Consider the following 22,646-nt stretch of genomic DNA (forward strand, 5'->3'; position numbering starts at 1 on the left):
GCCGAAGAGGACCCTCCTTGTTTGTGGAATACTTCTGTCCCTGGCATGCTCTGCTTGGGGTCACCAGGGAGGGCGAAGCAAACAAAAAGGCTCATGGTGTGGCCCGTGGATGTGCTATGGCAGAAATTCCGCATCTATGAGAGGCACGTGGCCACCCGCCAGGCTCCCCGTGGAGATTGCTGTAAAACTTTTCCACAAACGAATCTTATCAACCCACCCATCTCACACGAATGCCTCCTTTGTGTACGCAGAACATATAGTGTTTATATGCTCGAAATAGCTGACCCTTGAACCCTCCCACGGCAGGGATGGGTCATGGGACAGCAAGCATCGGGTAGGGTGGGGCTGGGCGCTCCACTGGGAGTCTGCGCCTGATTTATCCATCGCACAAAGGCGATGATGGGCCACATGCCCAGCTTCCCAAACACAGTTGGTGTAAAGATAACGAGATTGAAAAAAACGCCCAGGATTCACAGAGCTTCTGTTCCGTGTGCAACCTTGGGCGATGCTCACAGTAACTTTGTACGGACAATGAACAGACCCAGAGACGCTGCAAGACTTCCCCCGGGAAAGGGAATCGTGGATTCCACTGTGAAGTGCTTGACAGTGGGGAGTAAATAAGTTAAAAAATGGTATTCCTACCTCTCGGTCTGTTTTACACAGTGGGCGCTCAGTGAGTGCTGGTGGAATGAAACTGAGTTTGGACTGCAAGACCGAAGTTCTGCTGGAGTTGAACCCAGCTGACTTGATTCTTGGTTCTACCCCTACTATGTGACCCTGAGCAAGCCATTTAGTCTTTAAGCCTTGGGTGCCTCATCTGCAAAACTGAGTGAACAGTAGGAGCGCCCTCGCGGCATTGTTCTGACGAGCACTGAGGTGTACTTAATAAGTGTTCTCGGCACTGGTGCACAGAGAACACTCAGTGATGGTTTTCGTCACTGTTGCTATCATTATATTTATAAAAATAGGCTGGGAATACTCTGCTTACAGGAGTAAGATCCTATATATCTTCCATCCATCTGACCATGCATCCACCCACCCACCCCTCCGTCCATCCGTCCTTCCACCTATCCATGTAATATTCACTTTGTGCCTTGTGTAAACAGAATTCTAAGAATGGCCCCCGATAATCCTCACCCTTGTCTAATCCCCTCTCTCTGAGAGTGTGGAAACTGTGAATATGACGAGGTCTCCCTTGTGATTTTGCTATGTCATGTGGCAAGAGGGAGATCCCTGGGGATGGTTAATTCAACCAGGGGAGCCTTTTGAAGGCAGGGAGTTTTCTCCAGCTGGTAGCAGAAGCGGGGGTCAGAGAGACGTTCATCCGAGCACGAGAAGGATGGGAAGTACCTTGTTGGCTGTAGAGATGGAAGGACGGTGTGCAGGATGCAGAGAGCGGTCTCTAGTCACTGAGAGTGACCTGGCTGACAGCCAGCAAGGAAACAGGGACCCCACCCCTATGGCTACACAGACCTGAATTCTGCCAGCAGCCCACATGAGCCTGGAAGTGGATTTCCCCAAGCCTCCAGCTGAGTGCCGGCCCGGCTGACAGATTGATGTCAGCCCCTGTGACCCTGAGCGGAGAACCCCATTGAGCCCGCCTGGACTTCCGACCCACAGAACCAGAAGCTCATAGATGGGTTTTGCTTTAAGATGTTGAATGTGTGGTGACAACCCACTGACTAGAAACTTTGGGGTGAGCCCAGTGGTCTGGGTGTTAACAGGCCCTCAGGGAAGTCTGATCGCGGAGCACCTCAGGTTTGAGAACCACTGCTCCAGCGTGTAGCGTGTACTCCGTGAGTGTCTGCGAGATGAAGGAAGCCCACGGGGAGCGTTAACAGTGACTCAGGCTTGGCTGCACATGATAGTAATTGGGGCGCTTTCACAGCCTCTCAATGCCCTGGCCCCCAGATCAATTACACAGAAGTCTCCGGGCAGGGTGAGGGGGTGGCGCAGGAAGCCCAGACAGAAGGAGTTTTCAGAAGCGTCACCAGGCTTCAGGGCCATAGAGTGGCAGTTGTCCTGGTCATCTTCCCCATGGTCTTCCTGATTCGTCCAGGGTCTTTGTATGTTTCCTGATTCATCATCTTCACGGAGGGAATGGCTTTCACGGAATGAAACCCTGGTTATCCTCCACCACAGTGAACCTGAGAACCCCAGTGACATCAGAATCCAGTGACATCAGAACCCTAGTGACATCAGAACCCAGTTTTGGTTAACGTGTTACGGCAGCCACAGGGAGCGAACGGAGTGCCTTGGCAATCTCACCCCCTACTCACAGTTCTAAGAATACTCGGGACTTGCTGTCTCAACATCCTCACCCCTTATTCATGGTGGTCAGTCCCTGCAATCTGACCCCCTTCACTGGCAATGCTGAGACAATGACAAGAGGGAGAGACAATGGGAAGTCTCTTCTAATGACAGTCACATCCAAGGGACTCGCTTCGTCGGCATCCTACACCCCTCACTGCCCCCGAAGCCTTTGAAGAAGACCCCTCTGTGGCACGGGCTGGTCTGCTTCAGGCCTTCTGGCCCCTCCCTCTCCATCTCCAGCGTGGGCTCCTGGGCACTTCAGCTCCTCTTCTCCGCCACTTGCTCCCAGGACCCCAGGACATCACATTTTCAGGCGTCTCTATCAGCTTTTCCCCAATTGTTTCCTAAAACACTGCATGTTGTACTTCATGATGTTAAAGCTGCCCTTCAAAAAATACTGCTCTGTGGTTAAATCACTGGGGAATATTTCTGTATTTTAGGACATTTCAGAGGCTTTACCATGCACAGTCTAGGACACAGCATCTCCAAATTTATCTGCCACGGACGTATATCTTCACTGGATACTTATCAACACCCTAAGAATAGGTTCTAATGAGCACAGTCTGTGAAATGCTTTCCTAAATCTGTGTCCAGGCTTCTTTTGCCTTCTCAGATGCCAAATTCTTACTCATTCTGTCCTTGTCCTCAAACTAAGTTGGTTATCAGTCCCGTGGGCTTCCATAGTAACTGAGGGAATGCTCAGTGAGAAGAGGCACTGGTGACAGATGGGGAGTGACCATACACAGAGATGGGGGGTGACAGGCCTCCACACTGGCCCCTGAGTCGGGGCATGTCAACCAATTATACGGAAATACATGCTTTTGAAATAAATCACACTGCTGCATTTGCAGGTTATTCCTATGCTAACTCAAAGTCCTAGTAGGGAGTCATAAGGTAATGGGTATCATCCTCCACTGAGACAGCACGCAAAGTCCGTGTTAAAAACAGTTCTTGTAAATAACGGCTTCAGTTGGCACCGGGGGTCCATAAGTCAACTCGGTTATGACTCGTTATAAGGCAGTTCAGTGAATCACCCAAGGCGTCACTATATGAAGGATTAATCAAATCTGCACCTTAGCTGCATAGAAATTAAGAGTTTGTGCCTGAAATCTTAGATTAAAGGAACTGGGAACACTAACTCAGTTGAAAGGAAAAGAAACATGTTAGCAAATAACAGAACCTAGGGGCACGTTCCGAAATAAGAACTGAGAAGCACAAGAGAGGCAGCCACTCCAAGAATGGACACGACTGGGGATTTAAAGCTGATGAAGAACTTTCTGTCGCATCTTCATACTTGGTCTCATGATGCACAAAGAGCACACACCACGGACCCAATTTTACATATGAGGGAGTCAGGCTCAGAGGTACATCCACAGCACACAGGGAGTAGAGACGTAGACCTAAGCTTTCTGGTACCATGTTGTGCATTTTTTCCTACCATCCATCACTGGTCCTGGGAATTGGACAAACGAAAGCTCCTAGGTCTGTGACTATGTCTGTTCTACTCTCCCCACCACTCCCAGCACCTCCCCAGGGCTTGGCATGGAGTAGTTGCTATGCCTGGATGCACATATACGTGTGTATGTGAGCATGTGTGTTCACGTATGACAGACACACACATGCACACACATATATATATATTACTTGCTTAATGAAGGAATTATTCATTAGTGAACTCATATGATGTGTGCTGCTGTTAGCTTTTCATGTAACATTTTTAAAGTACAAGAAATTTTATGATGGCTTATAGGCAGAGTTTTCCCTTTATATTCTGTACTGAGCAGAAATCAACACGATTTCACTGGTTGGCAGGGCATTCGCATCATCAATGATGCAAAAGGTGTCAGGAAACTATGCCTGCAACCAAATCTGGCTCATTTCTTGTTTTTGCACAGCCCGCAAGCTAAGAATGTTTTTTATCTTCTTAAATAATTAAAAGAGAAGAAAATAGTATTTCATGACATATGGAAAGTATCTGAAATTCAAATTTCAGTGTCCATAAATAAAATTTGTTTGGAACACAGCCATGCTCATTTGCTGACAAATTCTCTATGGCTGCTTCCACGCTCCAAAGGCAGAGCTGAGTAAGCATGACAGAGACTGTACAGTCTGCAAAGCCTAAACTATTTACTATCTTCCCTTTTACAGGAAAAGTTTGTTGACCTCTGTGATCTCTAATGTAATTTTAAGCTCTAAGAACAGGAGTAATTAGTCAGTGCAGCCTTCAGAGGACACAGAACCGATAGTTATGCAACACACCCTCAGGAGCGGTCTGATTTTTGTCAGCTTAGAGTGCAAGAATTTACTTAACTCCTTTTTTGCACCCAGAGTGCAAGAAGCTATGGTAAGATATTATTTGCACTGTTGAAGCTTTGTGGCTTGACATGTAAGGCGGTCTTCAAAAATGTATTTGTTTTTAATTTCATGAATGAAATTGACGACAATTATTTTAAAACAAAAAGATGAATGTATATGCTTGCCAAAAGGAAGTCAGCCCTCTGGGATAGTTTATATTTAACACGTACCCCAGGGCCACTCAAGAACCTCCACAGGGACCCAGGGGATGCAGGACAATAACCCAAACTCAGAAGGGCAAGTAAATAAAGTAAACGGCATGACCTAATCTAACTGGACTGGGTAGTGATGAAAGCTGCTTCTTAGACAAAGAAATGCTTAAATCGGGTAGGGGCTGTGAATAAATAGAGGGAAGGAAGAAAAGGATTAGTGATTATTTATCACTGAGAAGCTAGAGGGGAAAGGACCAGAAGGAAACTCGGAGGTGGATCTGCAGCACCCTTACTGTCACGAGAACAAAGGTCTTTGCTGTGACACTCTCATAAACAGAAGGTCTGAGTTAAGAGAATGCAATGCTCGCATGGTTTGTCTGCATTTGTACAAACTGTTCTCGCACTTGCTTTCACTGTCCTTAGAACAGGTCAATTGCTCTGATCATTGAGCAACTTATTTATTTCTATGAAATCACATATAAATGATAAAACCCCAGTTACAAAGATGAATATGTATCTACCCCACCCTTCACATATCTCCTGTACATCTTTAAGAAACAAATGCTAGAATTTTCTCATATTATCCTTCTTTTTTATTCCCTTTCTATTATGAAGTTTGTTTGCTACATAATCAAGATGATATAAGATTGCTTATTTTGGAAGAAATACCAATCGAAGGCTTGCAGAAAACCAAAGAGATTAGTGCAACAGACCTTACATTATCTATTTGAAACCAGTAAGAGGATATGAAATTTCTAGCAATCACAGCACTATAAAAAGTCAAACCTGGAGCTTTTCACTATAAAGACAAACTGGAGCTGGTTCACAATAAAATGTAAATGACTATCACTTTCTATGACCTTTCTGGAATTTTTGCTTGTTGAATGCATGAATATCCAACATTTACCCACAATTGTTCCAAATGAAAGAAAGGATAGGGAGGTAGGTGTGCAGAAAGTGGTATGCCTTCTTATCCTCTCAACCAAAGGCACATGTTCTAGGAACCGTGCCCTCAGTCTTCTAGAAAGATCTGAAGCTTGGTGTCAGATTGCTTTGCTGTGGCGTTTGCTGTCACTAAATGAAGAGGGAGTGAGAGTCCACGGTGTAACTCATTTTGATTGGCATCCCTTCTCTACGCCAAAACATAGTATCAAGTTTAACTATCATACTCCTAAAAACATTTATGCTATTTTGTAAGTATTCAGAGAACACTTTTATCATGTGTTACGTGGAGGCACTAGTCAGAAACGGTAGCCTTTTATATTTACTCTCTTTTACAGGACAGGAATAATCCATGGGGTACAATGCAAAAAATAATCGATACCCTTACTATTGGGCGTTTTAGTAAAGGAGAGAGTTATTTTTAGATCTTTTCTTAGGGACAGTTGTGGATGTGTACTGCAGCACTTTCTGTCCCTTCACGCCGCAGGAACAATGGTGTCAAATGTCTGGCAGTGGAGATGGGGCTCTTACACAATGTCTGCTTTTCAGAGCTGTGCTCCAGCACCGAGGAAGTGCCCACGCAGTGCCAGCCCGGTACCAGCTCGTGTTAGCTACAGTTATTTTTTTAAGGATAAAAATAACTTGAAAACTCTTCAGGTTAAGAGATATTCGGTGAAATACTTTCAAATAACGCAGGCAATAAAACTTGATTTTTCAGATTAAGAAGAGGTGATGTAACAATTAGGTAAATAGGAATAAATAAGACATTCCAAGATACCATTTATAATAATGGTTTCAAGTAAATTGTCTTTAATTTATCTGCTGCTTTAACTATTTCTAGATATATATGGTTTCAGTAAAGTGCATATTAATATCTTATAAGGTTTTCTTGGTTTGTTTATTTTCTTTTTGTAAATGATTTCAAGACAATTTATCATGATCATATAATCAGACACCATTTAAATTTTTAGGCTAACCGACTGAAGACATTGAAAATATTCTCTACCTACTTATCTAGTGGAGGGAGATACTATTAAAGATTTATTTATGAAAATTCTAACAATCACAATGGGCACTTATAATAACCTATCTTTATGTTTTGTTGCATGAACCTTGAATAAAATGAGAATTTCATAAGGAAATTATCGTAAGCAGAAAGTCAACATTTCCACGTCATGAAAACAAGGACCACTGCCTTGGCCAGCAGCTCTGCAGCCTCATGTTGGATATGTGGCCATCGTGCCTCCTGCCCCCAAGGTCTGTCCTTTCAGTCATATGTAGGTGTGTGTATTATAAAGTTCTCCAAAACTGAAGAAAAATTGATCCCCTTGAATTTCACTGTAACATTTTAAAATTTTTATCACAGAGGCAATTTGGCGTCATTTCCTACAAGTCTTGGGTAGGGGTTCCTGAGTATCTCAAGAATGCAGCTGCACAATGGAACCTGTTGGATGCTGCAGCAGGCTCCCTGGGTACCAGGTTGGGGTCACTGCCTTGGGCAGCTGTGATCACCTTGGGCCAGCATCACTCACAGCAGGGCTGAAGGGGGCTGCGAAGTCCCTCTTGGTCTGAATCTCTACAAATGTCCAAATGTAGGGCATGAAATCCTTAGGTAGTGGTTTATTAGGCACTGCACTTTTAATCTCCTTGGATATTCTGTGCATTGTAATGGACTGCACGATTGCCTGGCGTTGGGATGAGAGGGGTATTAGTTTGTCCGCATGCTTTCCACATGGACCCAGAGTCGAGCGAGAAGGGATGCAGAACACAGGAAAGCTGATTGAGCCTTATCTGTCTAAAACACCATTTGAACATAGGCTACCCAAATGCCCCAGCATTAAGGGCAGGAAGCTCACACGGCATCCTGCTCAGCTTTCAAGGCCTCCCGCATCTTGTCCTGGTGATGCTACCTGACCTTCTGTGACCCCGGCTCCTGCTACAGCCTTCGCCTCCCGCTCACATCATGCGCATCCCTGGCTCTGAATCTTTGACTCTGCTGCTCTTCTCCTCCTCGCTGGTGGCTGTTCAAATCCCACCCTCCTTCAGGATGCGAATCCGCTCCCTGGATGCTGGCAGCTGGGCAGATCTTTAAATGCTGACTGTACCTACTAAGCTACCCAGTTTGCCGTCGAGGTGACTGAAGCCTTTCCTGTGCTAACCTTGATTATCTGCTCGTGATGGCCGCGGGACAAGGAGCCTATTCCCTGTGCCCCTGTGGATGCTGCAGGACCCAGAACCATGCTGAGCCAGGGCCGATGATATGTAGACTGACAGGAGCGGGCAGCTGGGGAATGCAGCACTGTGAGGTGGAAAAGGCCCGGGAGGTGGTTCTGTGCGTCCGAGAGCATCATGGGCCTGGCCGAGCCACGGGGAAATGTTTGGAAAGGCAAATGTGAGGAGCTGAGGACTGACCCTGCTGTGCCAGCAGGACCACTGCCTTGGCCAGCAGCTCTGCAGCCTCATGTTGGATATGTGGCCACCGTGCCTCCTGCCCCCAAGGTCTGTCCTCTCAGATTCTGCTGGTACAGATGCCCCATCAGCACAGTGCTCAGGACGCTGGGCGTTCCCCCACTGCTGATGGGTCAAGGACCAAACTCCTAGAATTGAGTCCAAACTCTGAACTGCTCTCGTAGTGGCAGATCCACCTGCCCCGCTGCCACCCTGCCCTTTGAGCACGGTGTCCAACCCAGCGGGTCGGCCGCCCTCCGCCCTGTCTCCAGTCTCCTCTGCCAGGTCACAGCTAACTGACACACTGCCCGGCACTCGAAGGTCAGCTCAGAGGCCGCCTTCCCCGAGACCTTCTGGATCCTTCTCACACAGCTGTGCCCCTGCTCTGAACCAGTCCTTGGGGAGCGCCTCTCCGGCGGCCTCGCCACACTCAGCCTCCCCATCGCTGGCCTGCCGTCCACCCCCTCAGCCTTCAGCACCCGATGGAGGGGCCCACGTCTATATCTTAGGGCACCCAGGCATCGCTGCTGTCTGAACAGACAATATCAGATCTGGAACGTTTAAAATCAAATTAAACTCAACTTAGAAGAGGAGAAGACTCTTAGAAAAGACTTTTTCTTTGTTAAAAAAGAGTCAGTTTTTCTGTTTAAATAAATTTACTTCTGGGAAATAGAAATGTCTGTTCCCTTAACAAGAGTCGTTAGGATGGTGGTGGGTTTCGTGTGTGTGTGTGTGTGTGTGTGTGTGTGTGTGTGTATGTGTGATTAAAGACTGCCCTTTGCAACAATATCCATGCAGATGCACTGATAAACGGATGACTACAATCTTGATATACTGTGACCGAAGCTTGCTTTTCTAGGCAATCAGCTCATGGGTCCAGAGTTAATCTGCTTATGCTCTCCCATTAGAAGAGGAACTGTCACATCGGCTGGAGAAAATGGATGACAGTGGGAAACAGAGCAGCAATGGGACAGAGGGCTCTGCGGCCTCTCCCATCTCCACGTAAACATTACAGCCCACCCGACAATGCAGAACTGATTACGGGATTAATGGATTGGTTCCAGCAGTGCCTGAGCAAAGCGGATCAGTGAGACCTGAGGACAGCGCCCTGCCCAGCAGGGACATTTACACGACAGACTTCCTAATGGAAAGGCCTCCACCACCACCACCGACCTCCGAAGTAAATCCCGAAAACCACTCCAGGTTAAGGATGTCGGCCAGGAGGGCTGGGATCACAGAAATAAATGGACAATCACGAAAGCGCACATCACTCAGTGACTTCCATCTGCTGTAGCAACGCCACTTTCAGAATTAAAATATTACGATCACGAATTTAATCTCGTTTTCTTTCTATTAGAAAAAGCGCTAATTAACAGTGCAATTGCTTAAACGACAGCAGTAGCAGCTCCCCAGTCCCCATCTCCTACAGCCCTGCACCGGCTCTGAGGAACCGACGGGCCTCCCGCCCTGCTCTGAGGGAGCGCTTCCCGGCACGCGCTGTCAAGGGCTCGCTGGTGGCACTAAGGCACCGGCTGAAGACTCAGCTGCAAAGTTGAGGCACGGCACAGCGGCAAGCTGGTGAACAAATCTGACATCTGTGTTATGGAAACACCAGGAGGGTGAGCATTTCAGTAACGTAAACTATTAACCGAATGCACAAAACACTTAATAATCTATACACTCAAATTGTTGGACCGAATTGCAAGTTAACTAAAGATAGGAATTTTTGTCTGTGTCTCTCTTACGTATGACACTGCTTCATTTAGTGGTAACCTGAACCCACAGTCACTTCATGTGCTGGGAGAGTCAGAGACGGTTACTAGTGAGGCCGTCATAGCGGCTACTTTGGAACATTCACAGAGACAGAAACTTACTTCTGTGTAAGCAAAATCCCAATTTCGTTAGTGCTCCAAACCAGCCGCCCGCTTGTCTCCCCCACCTTAAGTACATTGTGAGATGCAGACAACTGGCCTCCATGAGCCAGAGTAACCACAGCATTGTGTACTCGTGGGGAGGAAAAGATTCGGGTGGGGGCAGAGGGGCATGTGCTGGCCTGGTTTCTCCAGCAGTGGCTAGAGATTGGTGAGGGTCAGCCCGTCAAACCACTGCGTCCGAGGGCTCCAAGTGCTCCCTACAGCAGGAGCCGGGGCAGCCACCCTCTCAAATGTGCCTCGGGGAGGCTGGAGGTGGGGGCCGGGACAGATCACAGTCCCCTGAAACTTTCGATGACCACTGAGTCTTGGTCCGCAGTATCTCCCAAATTGGGGTCCTCTCCCTACTCTCCCCACCCTTCCTCAAGACAGGAGAGGCAGCACCTGGAAGACGGGAGGGAGAGGTTTCTTTTAGGGTAGGGAAGGACCAGCTTAGCAAAATTCAATTTACAGGTGGGTAAGCGGACTCTCAGGTTTCAGTGATCATCCAATGACTATAACAATTTGCAGAGGCAGGGAAAGAAATCTCAGCTGCCAAGACATATCAAGCATCTCCCCATTCCTTAGCTGCCTACAAGCCTGACATCGTCATGGATTAAGTGAACCAGACGCTAAGATGGGTTTTATCTCTGGGGAAGGGTGTTTAATAAACACCCAAATGCAAATGACAGACCTAAAAACAAAAGTCTAAGCAAACAGCCCTGCCCTCTGGAGCCCAACATACAGACAAAATAAAGCCCCCAGGGGTAGGCGTCTGCCCAAGAGAATTGAACACCTGGGCCCACCAAAACCCTGAATGCCAAGGCTCCTGGCAGCACGATTCACAACAGCCAGGACGTGGAAGCAACACGTCCATCAGCTGATGTGGATAAACAAACATGGACAATCCGAAAAGAGGAAGGAAGTTCCGACACCTCCTACCACACGGATGCACCTTGCAAACACAGTGCTAATGAAGCAAGCCAGTTACAAAAGGCTGCACGTGACGTGTCAGGTCAGCAAAGCCACAGACAGAAAGGAGCTGGTGCTTGCCAGGGCTGGAGGTGTGCAGGAGATGCAGAAGGAGGACTGCCAGTGCTACAAGTTTTCCTGCTGCGGTAACAACAACCTTCTAAAATTAGATTACGGTGAGCGTTGCACAGCTCTGAGAATGCACCCAAACCCATTAATTTGTGCATTAAAAACAGATGAACTATATGCTTATGTAACTTACATCTCAGTAAAACTGTTAAAAACATAAAGGCAATTAAGGAAGTCTTCATTCTACTGTTTTGTGGCTTCAATAGAACTTTTCAGCAAAACAGAAAAGAAATCAGAAGATGACAGGGATGTGCTCAGTCCTATCTTTAAGGCAATTGGGAGAAGCAGATACTTTATTTAATGCCAAATGCCAGTGTATTAAGTGATGATTGAGCATCTATCAGAACATGTCAATGAATAAGGCATGTGTTATGCATTAAAGGAATTAGAGTTACTATTCTTCAGGGGGAACTCTGTGCAAAAACTACAGTTATGGTAATAACAAAAACCATATCCTGAAAAGCTAGAAATCCAATAGTCTCTAAAACGTGACCACTAAGCAACGCCAGTAAGAAATACACGAACCATCAATTTCAGCCTCTACGTGGCTGCATTGTACGTATTATAATCTCCATTCTCCCTTGGCAAGAAGCTCAGGAAAAGTTGCACTATCTGCTCCCCAGTTTCGTAATATCATTCCCTTGGCAGAGGCCTCGTGCTTTCGCCTTAGCAGAGTGCTGGGGATTCCAGAGTGGTAAAGAAAAGACCGATCAAATCCTAAGAAACTGTTCATGGTTAAGGAGGTGGAGATGGAGCAAAAAGACGCCGTGCAGATCGGGAAAAGAAGGAAAGGGGAGGAGGTTTTATCATTATGAGACTATGGCGTTAGGCTTTTACTGGCATCGACTTTATCCCCCCTAAGTGGCTGCAGTGTGGGTATTATAATCTCCATTTTACAGGCTCAAAGAGGTCAAAACAATTAACAAAACACACATTTACTAGGCGGCAGAGTCAGGATTTGAACCCAGGTTGGAGGTAATCTCCACGAGGGCAGCGATTTTCTTCTGTCCTGTTCACTGCTGGACCCCTGCACCGAGACGATGCCTGGTGCATGGAAACTGCTCAGTACGCATTTGTGTAATGAGTAATTCTTATTTCAGAATAATAAGACAATCTGTGTTCAAAAGTTCCTGCAAGTTTAGAGTCAGAAGCTATGTGAGGTGGCTCAGAGGGGACCTGGAAGTGAAGCCCAACTGGTATGCAAGGACTATTTTGCCCATTCAAGCATGCCAGCCCTCAGATTCCCTGACTATTAGGAAAAGATTAACTGCTGTCACGCAATCCTGCCTGTCCGGGTAGTATTTTGGGTCCTAGGGAGACGTTTCAGAAGTACTCATCATTGAGTAACTAATGGCCATTTTAAACTCCCCAAACCACGCCCGCTGCTGTAGCTATGGGAACAAGTACTGTTTTAACTTTTGCTAAGTACGGAGTTCATCATTATTGATGTTCTTGACAGTATAACAAACAGAAAAAAACAAAACTGAGAGGTTTTCCTTGAACAACACTATCCCCATGTTGTTGATCATCTTGAGTTCAAGAAATTACATGTCTTAAAACCATTATTGTTCCATGCAAACATTTCCAAACTTGTGAGTTACTGATTCATTGCGACACATCTGGCAAAGAAAACTGCTCTCCTGGCCCGCGCTTCTCGCTGAAGAGAGCAGCAGTTGCAAAAATGAAAAAGATTTAAAAACTGTAAATATTATTTTATAATTTTGAAGACAAACTAGAGTTCTGAAACACAAAAACAGCATTCTGTTTATATTTTAAACGTCAAATTACATACTTTCTCCCCGCTTTCAGCTTTGTGGAAGCCCGCAGCCTGCCACAGCGTTAGCTCTGGGCTCACGGAGGGGCTCTTTCTTGCAGACCGGGACCAAGCTGTATATAGACCCCACAGGTTCTACCGAAAAAAAAGGCTCTATTTGAAATTGAAAGGCTTAGAAGTGCTGACCTGTGAGAGATTTATGCCAATTTTGTACAGCATTTCAAAAGGCTGTCTCTCTACGAGTGAGTCAGAGGACAGTGATCATCCCAAGCATCAGAACCTTGAAGAGAACATTTATTGAAACCTAAGGCACACGAGCACGGCCACACTCTCCCAGAATCATTCCCCACCTCTTACTTTCACACATTTCTGAGGCGACCCTGACGCTCACTGTAGGCAGGACTGTCACTCCCCCCGATCTCAGCCCCAGGGCTCACAGGGTCCACCCGACTCCTCCCTCCCTGGACCTGTGAAGCTCACAGGATGTTCTCTTTCTCTTCTCTTTCTCTTTCTGCTCTCTCTCTCTCCCTCTCTCTTGCTTCCTCCCCCCAGCCTAGCGTCCCACCCCCACATGCTCTCAGGTATTTATTTCTTTACTTCAGTTTTGACAACAGTGAGTAAGAATGACTTTGAGGACTGGAAACAATGAGGCAGACTCCCAGGTACCAGCATAGCCAGGACCGGAACCTGCTGCTCCAGAGGGAGGCGCTCAGTGGAACCCTGAGTCCTGCATGCAGGGTTCCTCCCAGTCATTTTACACAAAGTCACCATGCTATCTATGCTCCGCTAAGCAAACTTGGAAGACACCCATCCTTTTGATCTTCCTGAAATTATCAAAGACCTCCGTCTGGTTACCACAAACAACTGCCCACAGGGACACCATGAGGAAGGGTTCTATTGGCAACCCTCAGCTGGCCGCAGCTGTAGGCAACCTTCCTTGCTTACAAATGAAGGCGAGCCCTCCCCATGGCTCCCACCGGCCGTGCCTGCAGATGAGCAGCAAGGCCAGCCACGGGCATCCGTCCCTGCAGTGCACGGTGACGCTGGGCTGAGACCCAGCAAGGGGCTGGGGGTGGTACAGCCTCTTCCTCCTTTCCTCCCTCCCTTCCTGTGTGTGTGGGTGCATGTAAGTGTGAGTGTGAGAAAGTGTGTATGTACATGAATGACTGTGAGTGTGTACACGTGAGCACGTGTGTGTGAATATGTGAGTGTTTGAAAGTTTGCAGGAGTGAGTCCCGTGGGAGGGTGCGTGTCCAGTTCCGTGTCTCTGTGATTGGAGCTGCACTTGCTCTCAGAAAGGGGGAGAAAACTTTCGCTCAGATCCCCCGCGATCACAAAGCGCCGTCGGAGCAGTCATTGCGTTAACATTGTGGAGCGCTGTCTCATTACTACAAGGGACATCTCCCAGCGCCCTCGTCCCTCCATCTGTGGCAAATCACATTTTAATGCAGTGTCAACTTCCAGTTTCGGAGACCACTGGTTATAACATTTGTCCCCAGTGTCTTTGGTTCTTAACAAAGATTTCAGAAAAAAGAACTGGAACATTAAATTCCTTCAATTTTTTGAAGCAATTTAAATAAAAAAGTTTCAGCTAGAGGTAAATTTTCAAATAAAACAACATGTAAAAATCAACTATCCAGATAGGGTCCTTGCTGTTAGGGAGAGAGGGGGAAGGGTAGAAGGAGTCTCTTCTCACGTAAATTTTATATAATTTGAAAAACGGTTGTATTGTAGCCTTGAAGTTAGGATGAGCCCGGATGCAAAACATCTACCTAGAGAAACATTCCAATTTTAACGCCCCTCAGTTACATCCATTTACCTAGATTTCACTTGCTGGCGAGTGGTAGGCACATCTCTAAATTGCCTTTTACCTCTCTAATGATCAAACTAAATCTGCTAACACAGTGCACATCGTCGTCTATTTAAAAAACCCACCCACCACTACAGAGACTTCCTTTCTTCAGTTTAGAAAGCATTGATACTAACGTTCATGGTGGAAGTGAGGGAGACCAGGCCCCTGAAGGATTCAGCAGAGAAACGGGGGCAGCCCCCCACTCTTTGGAATAAGTAGAAAAGCCGGGTTCTGGCCAACTCCTGAACTGCTGCTGGAGGAGGAGGAGGAATTAGCCAGGAGGGGTGTGCAAATGCCCTGCTCTCCTGGGGAGCGTCTCCTGGAGGAGGGAGTGTCCCCTCTAGGAGGCAGTGTCCTCCTGTTGGCCCCAGTCCCCTGGATGAGCTTTGGTGGCGGGGGAATCTGGAGAAGACAGTCCCACAGCCCACACTGCAGCTCCCAAGGCCACGTTACAAACTCAGGCGGGCGGGTGCAAATAAGGAGCAGCTTCTCCTGAGGGAAGCCTAACATGTGTGCTTTCAATTTGGGGACCCAGGACCCAACAGGCTCCTTCATCACGAGAGTGTCAGTGAGTGAGGCGAAGGGGTCCACGGAGAGGGGCCCGGGTCTCAGGCTGGGACACGTTGTGCCCACTGGCCAAGCCCACTGCAGCTGTGATCTGTGCCATTGTGAGCTCTGTATTCCCTCTTTGTTCTGGGACCCGTTCAGTTGACCTATTGTGGCTCTGCTGGCCTCAAGTGACTCTCAGCCGCACATCTTACTTTGGAGGCCAGGAACAGGGGTTAAGCGCCCAGGAAAGCCAGCGCCTGCGAGTCCGCTCTGCCAGCGCCGGCCCTGACTGGTGCCCAGCCAGCTCGGGCGCGCTGGGAGCGTCACTCCCTCCTGGAATGAACCTCCGCTGGACCACATCAGACTCATCCTCACCTTGGAACTCGTGGCTCCCAAGGGGACCGGCTCTGCCAACCCAGCAAACACGGGCCTCCAGCTTCTGACCGCCGGCTCCTCCCCCGCGCACAGACCCCTCTCTGCCCGCATGCAGCCTCCTTCCCCCGCGCTGCGACCCTCCCTCCTGAGCTGACTGCGCCTGCGCAGGCGCGGAGGAGGAGCGGGAACGTGGGAGAGTCCTAGCCCACTTGGAGAAGCCCCCTCACCTCTCTCCTGGGAACGTGCGAGGGGAATGCCTGGTCTCCTTCTAGATTTGGAAGGCCCGGACGAAGCCGCCAGCCCCAGCTTCCCTGGGGACACGGTCGCGGGGCCTCAAGGACCAAGAGGAGGACAGGTGTCTGCAAGGAGCCTGGAGCTGGCGCCTGCTGCGCCCCGTCCCCGCCCCTCGGGGCCACTGGGGCGTCCCGCAGGGCGGCGCTCTCTCAGGGGCCGCCCGAAGAGCGGGTGCGGGATGCTGAGGGCTTGGCGGGTGCAGCAGTCCCCCTCAGAGGCCCGCGTCAGTCTGCTGTGCTCTCCCACGGCGGGCGGCCTGGGCCAGGGGTCCACCATCGCGTGGGGTTTACACTGAACACGTGAGACCGACGAGAGCAACAATTACACACTGTACCTACGACAGTCGTTTTTGTGAAAACACTGGAACGAAAGTGGTCTTGGCAGCTCATAATTTCAAAGAACAAAGGCAACTCTCAGAGTTGCAGAGATATTTTGTCAGTTGGAACAACATTTACACACATGTGCGTGCATGCAAACAGCCAATGCATGTGCACACACCCACCCACACATGCACTTCTGCACACACGCGCGCACACATACACACACACACCTGGTGCATAAGCAGGGGCACTTCTGCACAGCGCAGGGCTTCTCACAAGTAAAGGGCTCAGGCCTCTGGATGCACTGTTTGGGGGGCATTTTTCACAGAGCAGAGCAGTTTGCAAAGGTTGTCTTTGCGACAGGAGGGGACAGAGCTGCAGGGTGAGGTGGTGTCCCACTGACCACTCTGTCATCAGCAGATGCTGAGGAAGCTCCTAGGCAGGCCAGGCACTCGGTGAGCAGACGGATGCACCCCCACCTCATGGAGCTCACCTTCCCTCAGGGGCCTGGGAGAGACAGAACACACAATGCAGAGCGAGCAGAGGGCCGATACAAGGCGGTGGCGCTGGCCCTGTCTCTGCTCCCCTCCTCTCAGCCCCAGCAGCCAGACCAGGTCATGTGACATGGACACGTGACTACTTCTGGCCCCTGGAGCCTTAGTGGACATGACAAACGCTGGCTCCCTTGTGGGATGCACCATTCTCGGGCTCCCCCCCTCCCCCCGCCGTCGCCAGTGGGAGCAGCCTGGGTCTCTGAGGCACTGTTGAGAGGAGAGCCGCCTGACCTTGGACCGCTGTGATGTGCTATGAGCCACTAAGTGCCTGTTCAATGAGTCCCAGCAGCTTGTTAGGGCCCCAGGGTACAAGAGAGACCAGGAAACACACCCACCCACACTCCTCCTCGTCCAGGGGGAAGAGGAGAAAGGAGACAGAGTCCAGATTCAGCTTAGACGTCGGGAAGTCATCACTGAGCAACGGTCCCTTCTTCTCCCCCCACTCCTCCACTGTTTTCCTCAGATGACCTGTCTATTTCTTCTTTAGGAAATGAGCGTCCGAGCAGAAAATCCAGAAAAAGAGAAAACAACACACACACACACGTCTAAATTGAAATACTATACAGAGTTAAATGTCATGTATGGATGCAGACTATCGACAGGTACGAGGGGTTCCATCAGAGCCTGGCCATTTCGGAGAAGGCGGTGCTCTAGGGCAGGGGCACCCCACACACATGGGGCCGCTGAGCAGCTGTGCCCCCTCGGCGCCACGGCCCACGCTGGCCCTGCCTCTTCTCTCACTGTTTAGCTCCGTCCTTGCAACTCTTCCTTGGAGTCACCTAGTCCTAACAACAACCCAGAGCTCAGGCTGTCAGGACCCCCATTTGCACGGGGAAACCTGCCCTACGGAGAGGCTGCCCCCCGTGCAGATGTCTGGAGTCCACACTTCAGGCTGCTAGATGACACGGCCTCACTCAAATGACAAAATCATTCCTAGAAGCCAAGACATTTGTCCAACAGCCCGCGGTAGACGCTGCCAAGTAGAGCCAGACTTTCCACTGGCAGTAGACATGCCCACACTCACCGTGGAGCCTCATCTGTGTCCCACTGGGAAGCGAGAGGTCTCTGGTTAGAAACAGACACACTCTGAGAACAGGGAGGAGTGCGCCCCCGAAGGGCGGCCTGGGAACTACAAGGAGGCCGTGTAACTATTCAAACAGAGGAACATTGGGTTTTTAAAGATACAAAGTGTCATTAATATTCACTCGAATGCATGGAGAAGTAATACGTGGTAAAGTGTTTGACTGTTTTAACATATCCGACAAACACAGAAATGGGAACTGGCTCTGCTCCCCAAAGGCCACTGGGGAGAAGCCACTGTTTTCGGGTGGGGCACAGAGCAGGGGCGGGGAGCACCGGGCTGCTAGCTTGCCTCTGTGGCCTTCGGGCAGCTGTCTTAACTGTGCCCACAGTCAGACCGTCCTCTGCACGCTGAGTGGTGGGACAAGATGATTCCCAATATTCCTTCAAGTTCTCAACTCGTGATTTAGATTCTATGATTTATATTATTCCCAAAGATGCACTTACACAATATTGATTCTATCACTTGTTTAGATAGGAATAAAAAGACTCAGGCAGCAATTGAATCATAATGGGCGCTAAATTAAGGCTAGCATGAAATAACCTCAAGAGAAGGTTGTGCAGTAATAATTTCTAAGGGACACTGATCTATTAGCGGAAGGACAGCTGGAATCCACAGGCCGTATACCGTGGATGCCTTGCCGTCGGTTATTACTGACTTGAGGTAGAGTTTTACATCAGTAGTGACTGCTAATTACTAGCTTTATATCTTAGTTTAGAACTCAGGATACAGTAAGTACAAATATTGTTTGAAAATAGAATCTCAAAAAGATTTCCTTATGGAAGATTCTTGGGAACAAAGTTTAAAGAAAAATGTGATGATTTTTTTTAACGCTACATGGAAATTCTCAGGGAAAATATCTGCATGTGGCAGACTGTATCTTCTAAGTATGGTTGAGCGTTATCTCTGGTCACACATGTTCTTACAGGTTCTCCCCATCAAGAGGAGAGCCCACTCACCACCCCCCTCAGACCCCACAGGACACAGCGCTGCCTCAAGGGATGTGCGGGAGGGCTGCGCGGGACCTCTGAGGCTGGGTCACAAGTGGGGTTCTGCGCCTTCAACCAAGCCCCAAGGGGCGAGGAAGCTTATTGTCCAGTTTATTACAATGAACAGCATATGCAACTCATTACAACATTTGCCATAAAAATGCCTTGAGGTCATTGACTACCACGCGATTATCTGTGATAAAAATTTAAACAGGAACGAATTCTTGCCATTTATTAAGCATGACTTGGCTTCCTCTGAGGAGTGCATGCAGCCTTCTTCCTGGCAGTTCAGCTGACGTCCCCTGTAGGAGACAGGAGTGTCCTACAAGTGTGCATGTGTTAACACGCTTATGACTCACGGGAAGTTCTGTTATCAGCCCTACTTACATGGGAGGAAACCCAGACACCTAAAGAGGAGCACACCGCCTAAACGTACCCAGCTGAAAGTTGGTGGGGCCTCCCATGTGGAACAAGAAACTGTAAACTGACGAGGTCTCCCTCTCCACTTGGGCAGCTGGGAAGTTCCGAGTGAAATGTGAGGTTCAACTATCGCAGTTGCTCTGTGGTTGACGTGTGCGTGGTCTTACTTTACTTCCTCGACTTTAGGCTTTTTTATATTGTTGCCTTGTGAGTTTTCTTATCGCAAGCTAACAAGCTTTGTGAAATAAAGACACACACATATACATGCATATATACTTAATATATATAATAGTATGTATTACATTAGGTATATATCTAGGATATATGTAATACTATTATATACTATGCATAATATAGTATATATTATACATAATATATATCAATATATAATTATTATATTATACCTACATATATGTAAATATTTCTAACATGAGTACTTTTTCCTTAAACATTAAACATGGATGGTTCTATCTCCATTATTTGAGCCCATTTTCCTAGCGGTTTTCAATAAGATTTTGCCCTCGCATGCCCGATGCGCATGGCTTAGCCAGATAGAGTGCTACAACGGTGGCCCGAAGGCGGTGGCCTCATGGCCTTACGACTGTAGAGTTGCATTTGCGTTCATCTAATGTGAGAGATACTCATCATCAGCTCTGATTCTGAGATGTGGTTGCATCTGGAAGGAACCATAGTTCCTTCCGGAAAGAGCAAGGTGCCCTCTTCTGGAAACTTTTCTCCTCTGTCAGTATAACTTAGGGAGATCCAAGGCTCCCTCCCCTCCACTGAGCTACCTGCCCTTGTTTTAGACCTGGGACTGGAGACCCCGGAGGGAGGGTGGGAGGGAGGGGTGAGGGTGGACGTTCCGCTTTCCTCCTGCCTGGTCTTCAAATGACAAGGACGGTGGGTGCCACGTGTGTGGGTGTACGGTTCAAAAACAGCTCAGTAACTGGTGAGCGCAAAATAACCTGGTTCCTCAAAGCTCGGACAACACACAGTTCTCCAGGCTACTGTGCCTTAAAATGTTTTCTTCCTCTTTGGGTAACTAAGCAAAACAGTCCTGAAGTATAGCCACACGCTGTCAGAAAAACTTACAGGCAGAGATGTAAAAGTGGGCTGTAATGTAATTTGCTTAGATCCAAAGCAATCCTTCAGTAGGATTTTCCTATGAAATGAAAGGGTAAATAAAACCTCCCAGTGCGCTGCTCAGTGAGTGACTGGCTCTGGCCCTCACAAAGATGCGGAGGAAGTCTGCCTGGTTTCAGTTGAGCAAACTCGTGGTTTTGAGCCTGCAGCGGGTGAGCCAGCAACTCAGGGCACCTGGGCCATAGTCAGCCCCCGCTGCCAACTTCTCTTAAACTCTCCAATTCAGTCCTTCACTGGGACTCTTACGAGCTGAAGTACGACGCTATTTTCCCCAACATTGAAGAGACCCTGAGTCCGTGTGTCCTGCGGAAAGGTGTTAGGTAGAGGACAGTGGCCGTCTCCATATTCCTCACACTCCCCCGAGTCCTCTGACACGAGGACAGAATGACTACCAGGAGCTGGAAGATTATCAGTACACAGTTGATGATGACTCATGGTTCACAGACCATCACGAAGGCATGGTTTCCTATCATACTCAGGAATTTCCATCTGGTCAGGAAAAGACCTTTCTGTAAAGTGAGGGGGAACTGCTGATTTCATTTGGAGTGACGTGTGCACAACCCTTCGTAATTTAAAAAGAATTCTCATATATATTCTCCAAGATTATACAGTCAAGATTGACAGCTGGTCACTCGGCACCTTTAGACTGGGGTTTCTTTGGATTCCAGGAAAGCATTAGAAAGGGGAGATTAATGAGTCAGAAAGCAGACGCCCATCAGCTCCTTGAAGCCTCACAAGTCTGTGTCACTCAGGACTGCTGGGCACAGAACTACGGGAACCCATGAGGCATCTGGGCCAGCCTTCCTCACGGTCAGAGGAAGCGAGGACGTCTTCGCACAGCCAACTGCTCACACTTCCCCTCCGTCGTGACTCAGCCTGGGTCCAGCGTCAGCTGTGCCTGCACGAAGCGGATGCTTAAGGAAGCGTTCCTGGTGACTCACAGCTGGGAGCTCGGCAGGCGTGACACTCACGCAGCAGACATGTGAGCGTCCCTTAGTGGCCGAGGCACTGGGAGGTCCCAGTCAACAACACACACGTAAGTTTGACTGTAGTCTTATTCTTCCCATTAAAACACAAATCTAACGCAGAGATCGAACATGTTGTGCACCCGAAACTGATATAACGTCATATGTCACTTTTACCTCAACAATAAAAAAAGGCAAATCTAAGTTTGTGACACGATTGAAATATTTGCATCTCCGTTGGTTTTCATGTTCAACTCTAGATAATAATTCTCCAACTTGAATATCTACTTGAAAAGGTAGCTTTAAGAGAACGCTGTCTCTGAAGGTGCTTCAGGAATCATACCACGTTCATAATTTAAGGAAAAGGCTTATTATAGAAGAGGTTTTTCGTGTTATATTGCATAGATGCTATATACATGCCTATGGATATGTGCAGTGTGTGTCTCCAAGAGGAACAGAATGGCTGACATTGTCATGAATAGTCCCAAAGCAATTAGCCAGGAGAATAGTGATAAAGATGATGTTTGCTTTAAAAATAAGCTTAGCCAGAATAATTCTAAAATTTACTCTTATTCACACACAAAACCTAAAATTGGACATTTCTATTTTGTCACTTTCTTTTATGTGTTTATATGGGTAGCTGGAATATAGGAGTAGAGAGATCATCTAAAGAGACCTTTATTTTAGATGTCTACCGACAGATTTATTCTTAAAATCATTAGCACAGACATTCCACTCAAATGCATGGACTGTCTTCCCTCTACCTTCTCAAGAGTACAGGTTGTGCCTTGCACCTGTGCTGCGTCTTGCATCTCCCACCCCCCCCCCCCACCCGCTCCTCTCTTTCCTCTGCCCCTAAAGAATGGAAATGTCACCACCAAAAGGCAGTGGACTGTGCTCAGGCAAGCCCCCAAGAAAATGCCTATGAAAATCAATAGACAGCATGTGGAAACCAGGAGAGCATGTTGAATTCCTTTCACACTTGCCTGATTTCCGTTAAACGAATTCTCATTGTTTTCAGTCTGCAGGCCTCTGGGTTATGTTTATTTTCATGGAAGCTTAAGATCTTGAGAAAGTGGGCAGCAGAACTTCTGTAATTATGTGCGCTT

General features: G+C 48.0%; 1 protein-coding gene across 13 annotated transcripts in view; it reads right to left on the bottom strand.

Annotated features, from left to right (window-relative positions):
* MBP (myelin basic protein) overlaps window positions 1-22,646 on the bottom strand; it is a 141,056-nt gene that overhangs the window by 50,658 nt on the left and 67,752 nt on the right. For 2 of the 13 annotated variants that reach the window (XM_070275082.1, XM_070275081.1), the window contains exon 1: window positions 17,964-17,999. In XM_070275082.1, coding sequence (XP_070131183.1) covers window positions 17,964-17,976 — 13 coding nt within the window. In that variant the 5' untranslated portion in view covers window positions 17,977-17,999. 13 annotated transcript variants of the gene reach the window in all.

This window comes from Equus caballus, chromosome 8, assembly GCF_041296265.1.
Source record: "Equus caballus isolate H_3958 breed thoroughbred chromosome 8, TB-T2T, whole genome shotgun sequence".
Taxonomy (NCBI): Eukaryota; Metazoa; Chordata; class Mammalia; order Perissodactyla; family Equidae; genus Equus; species Equus caballus.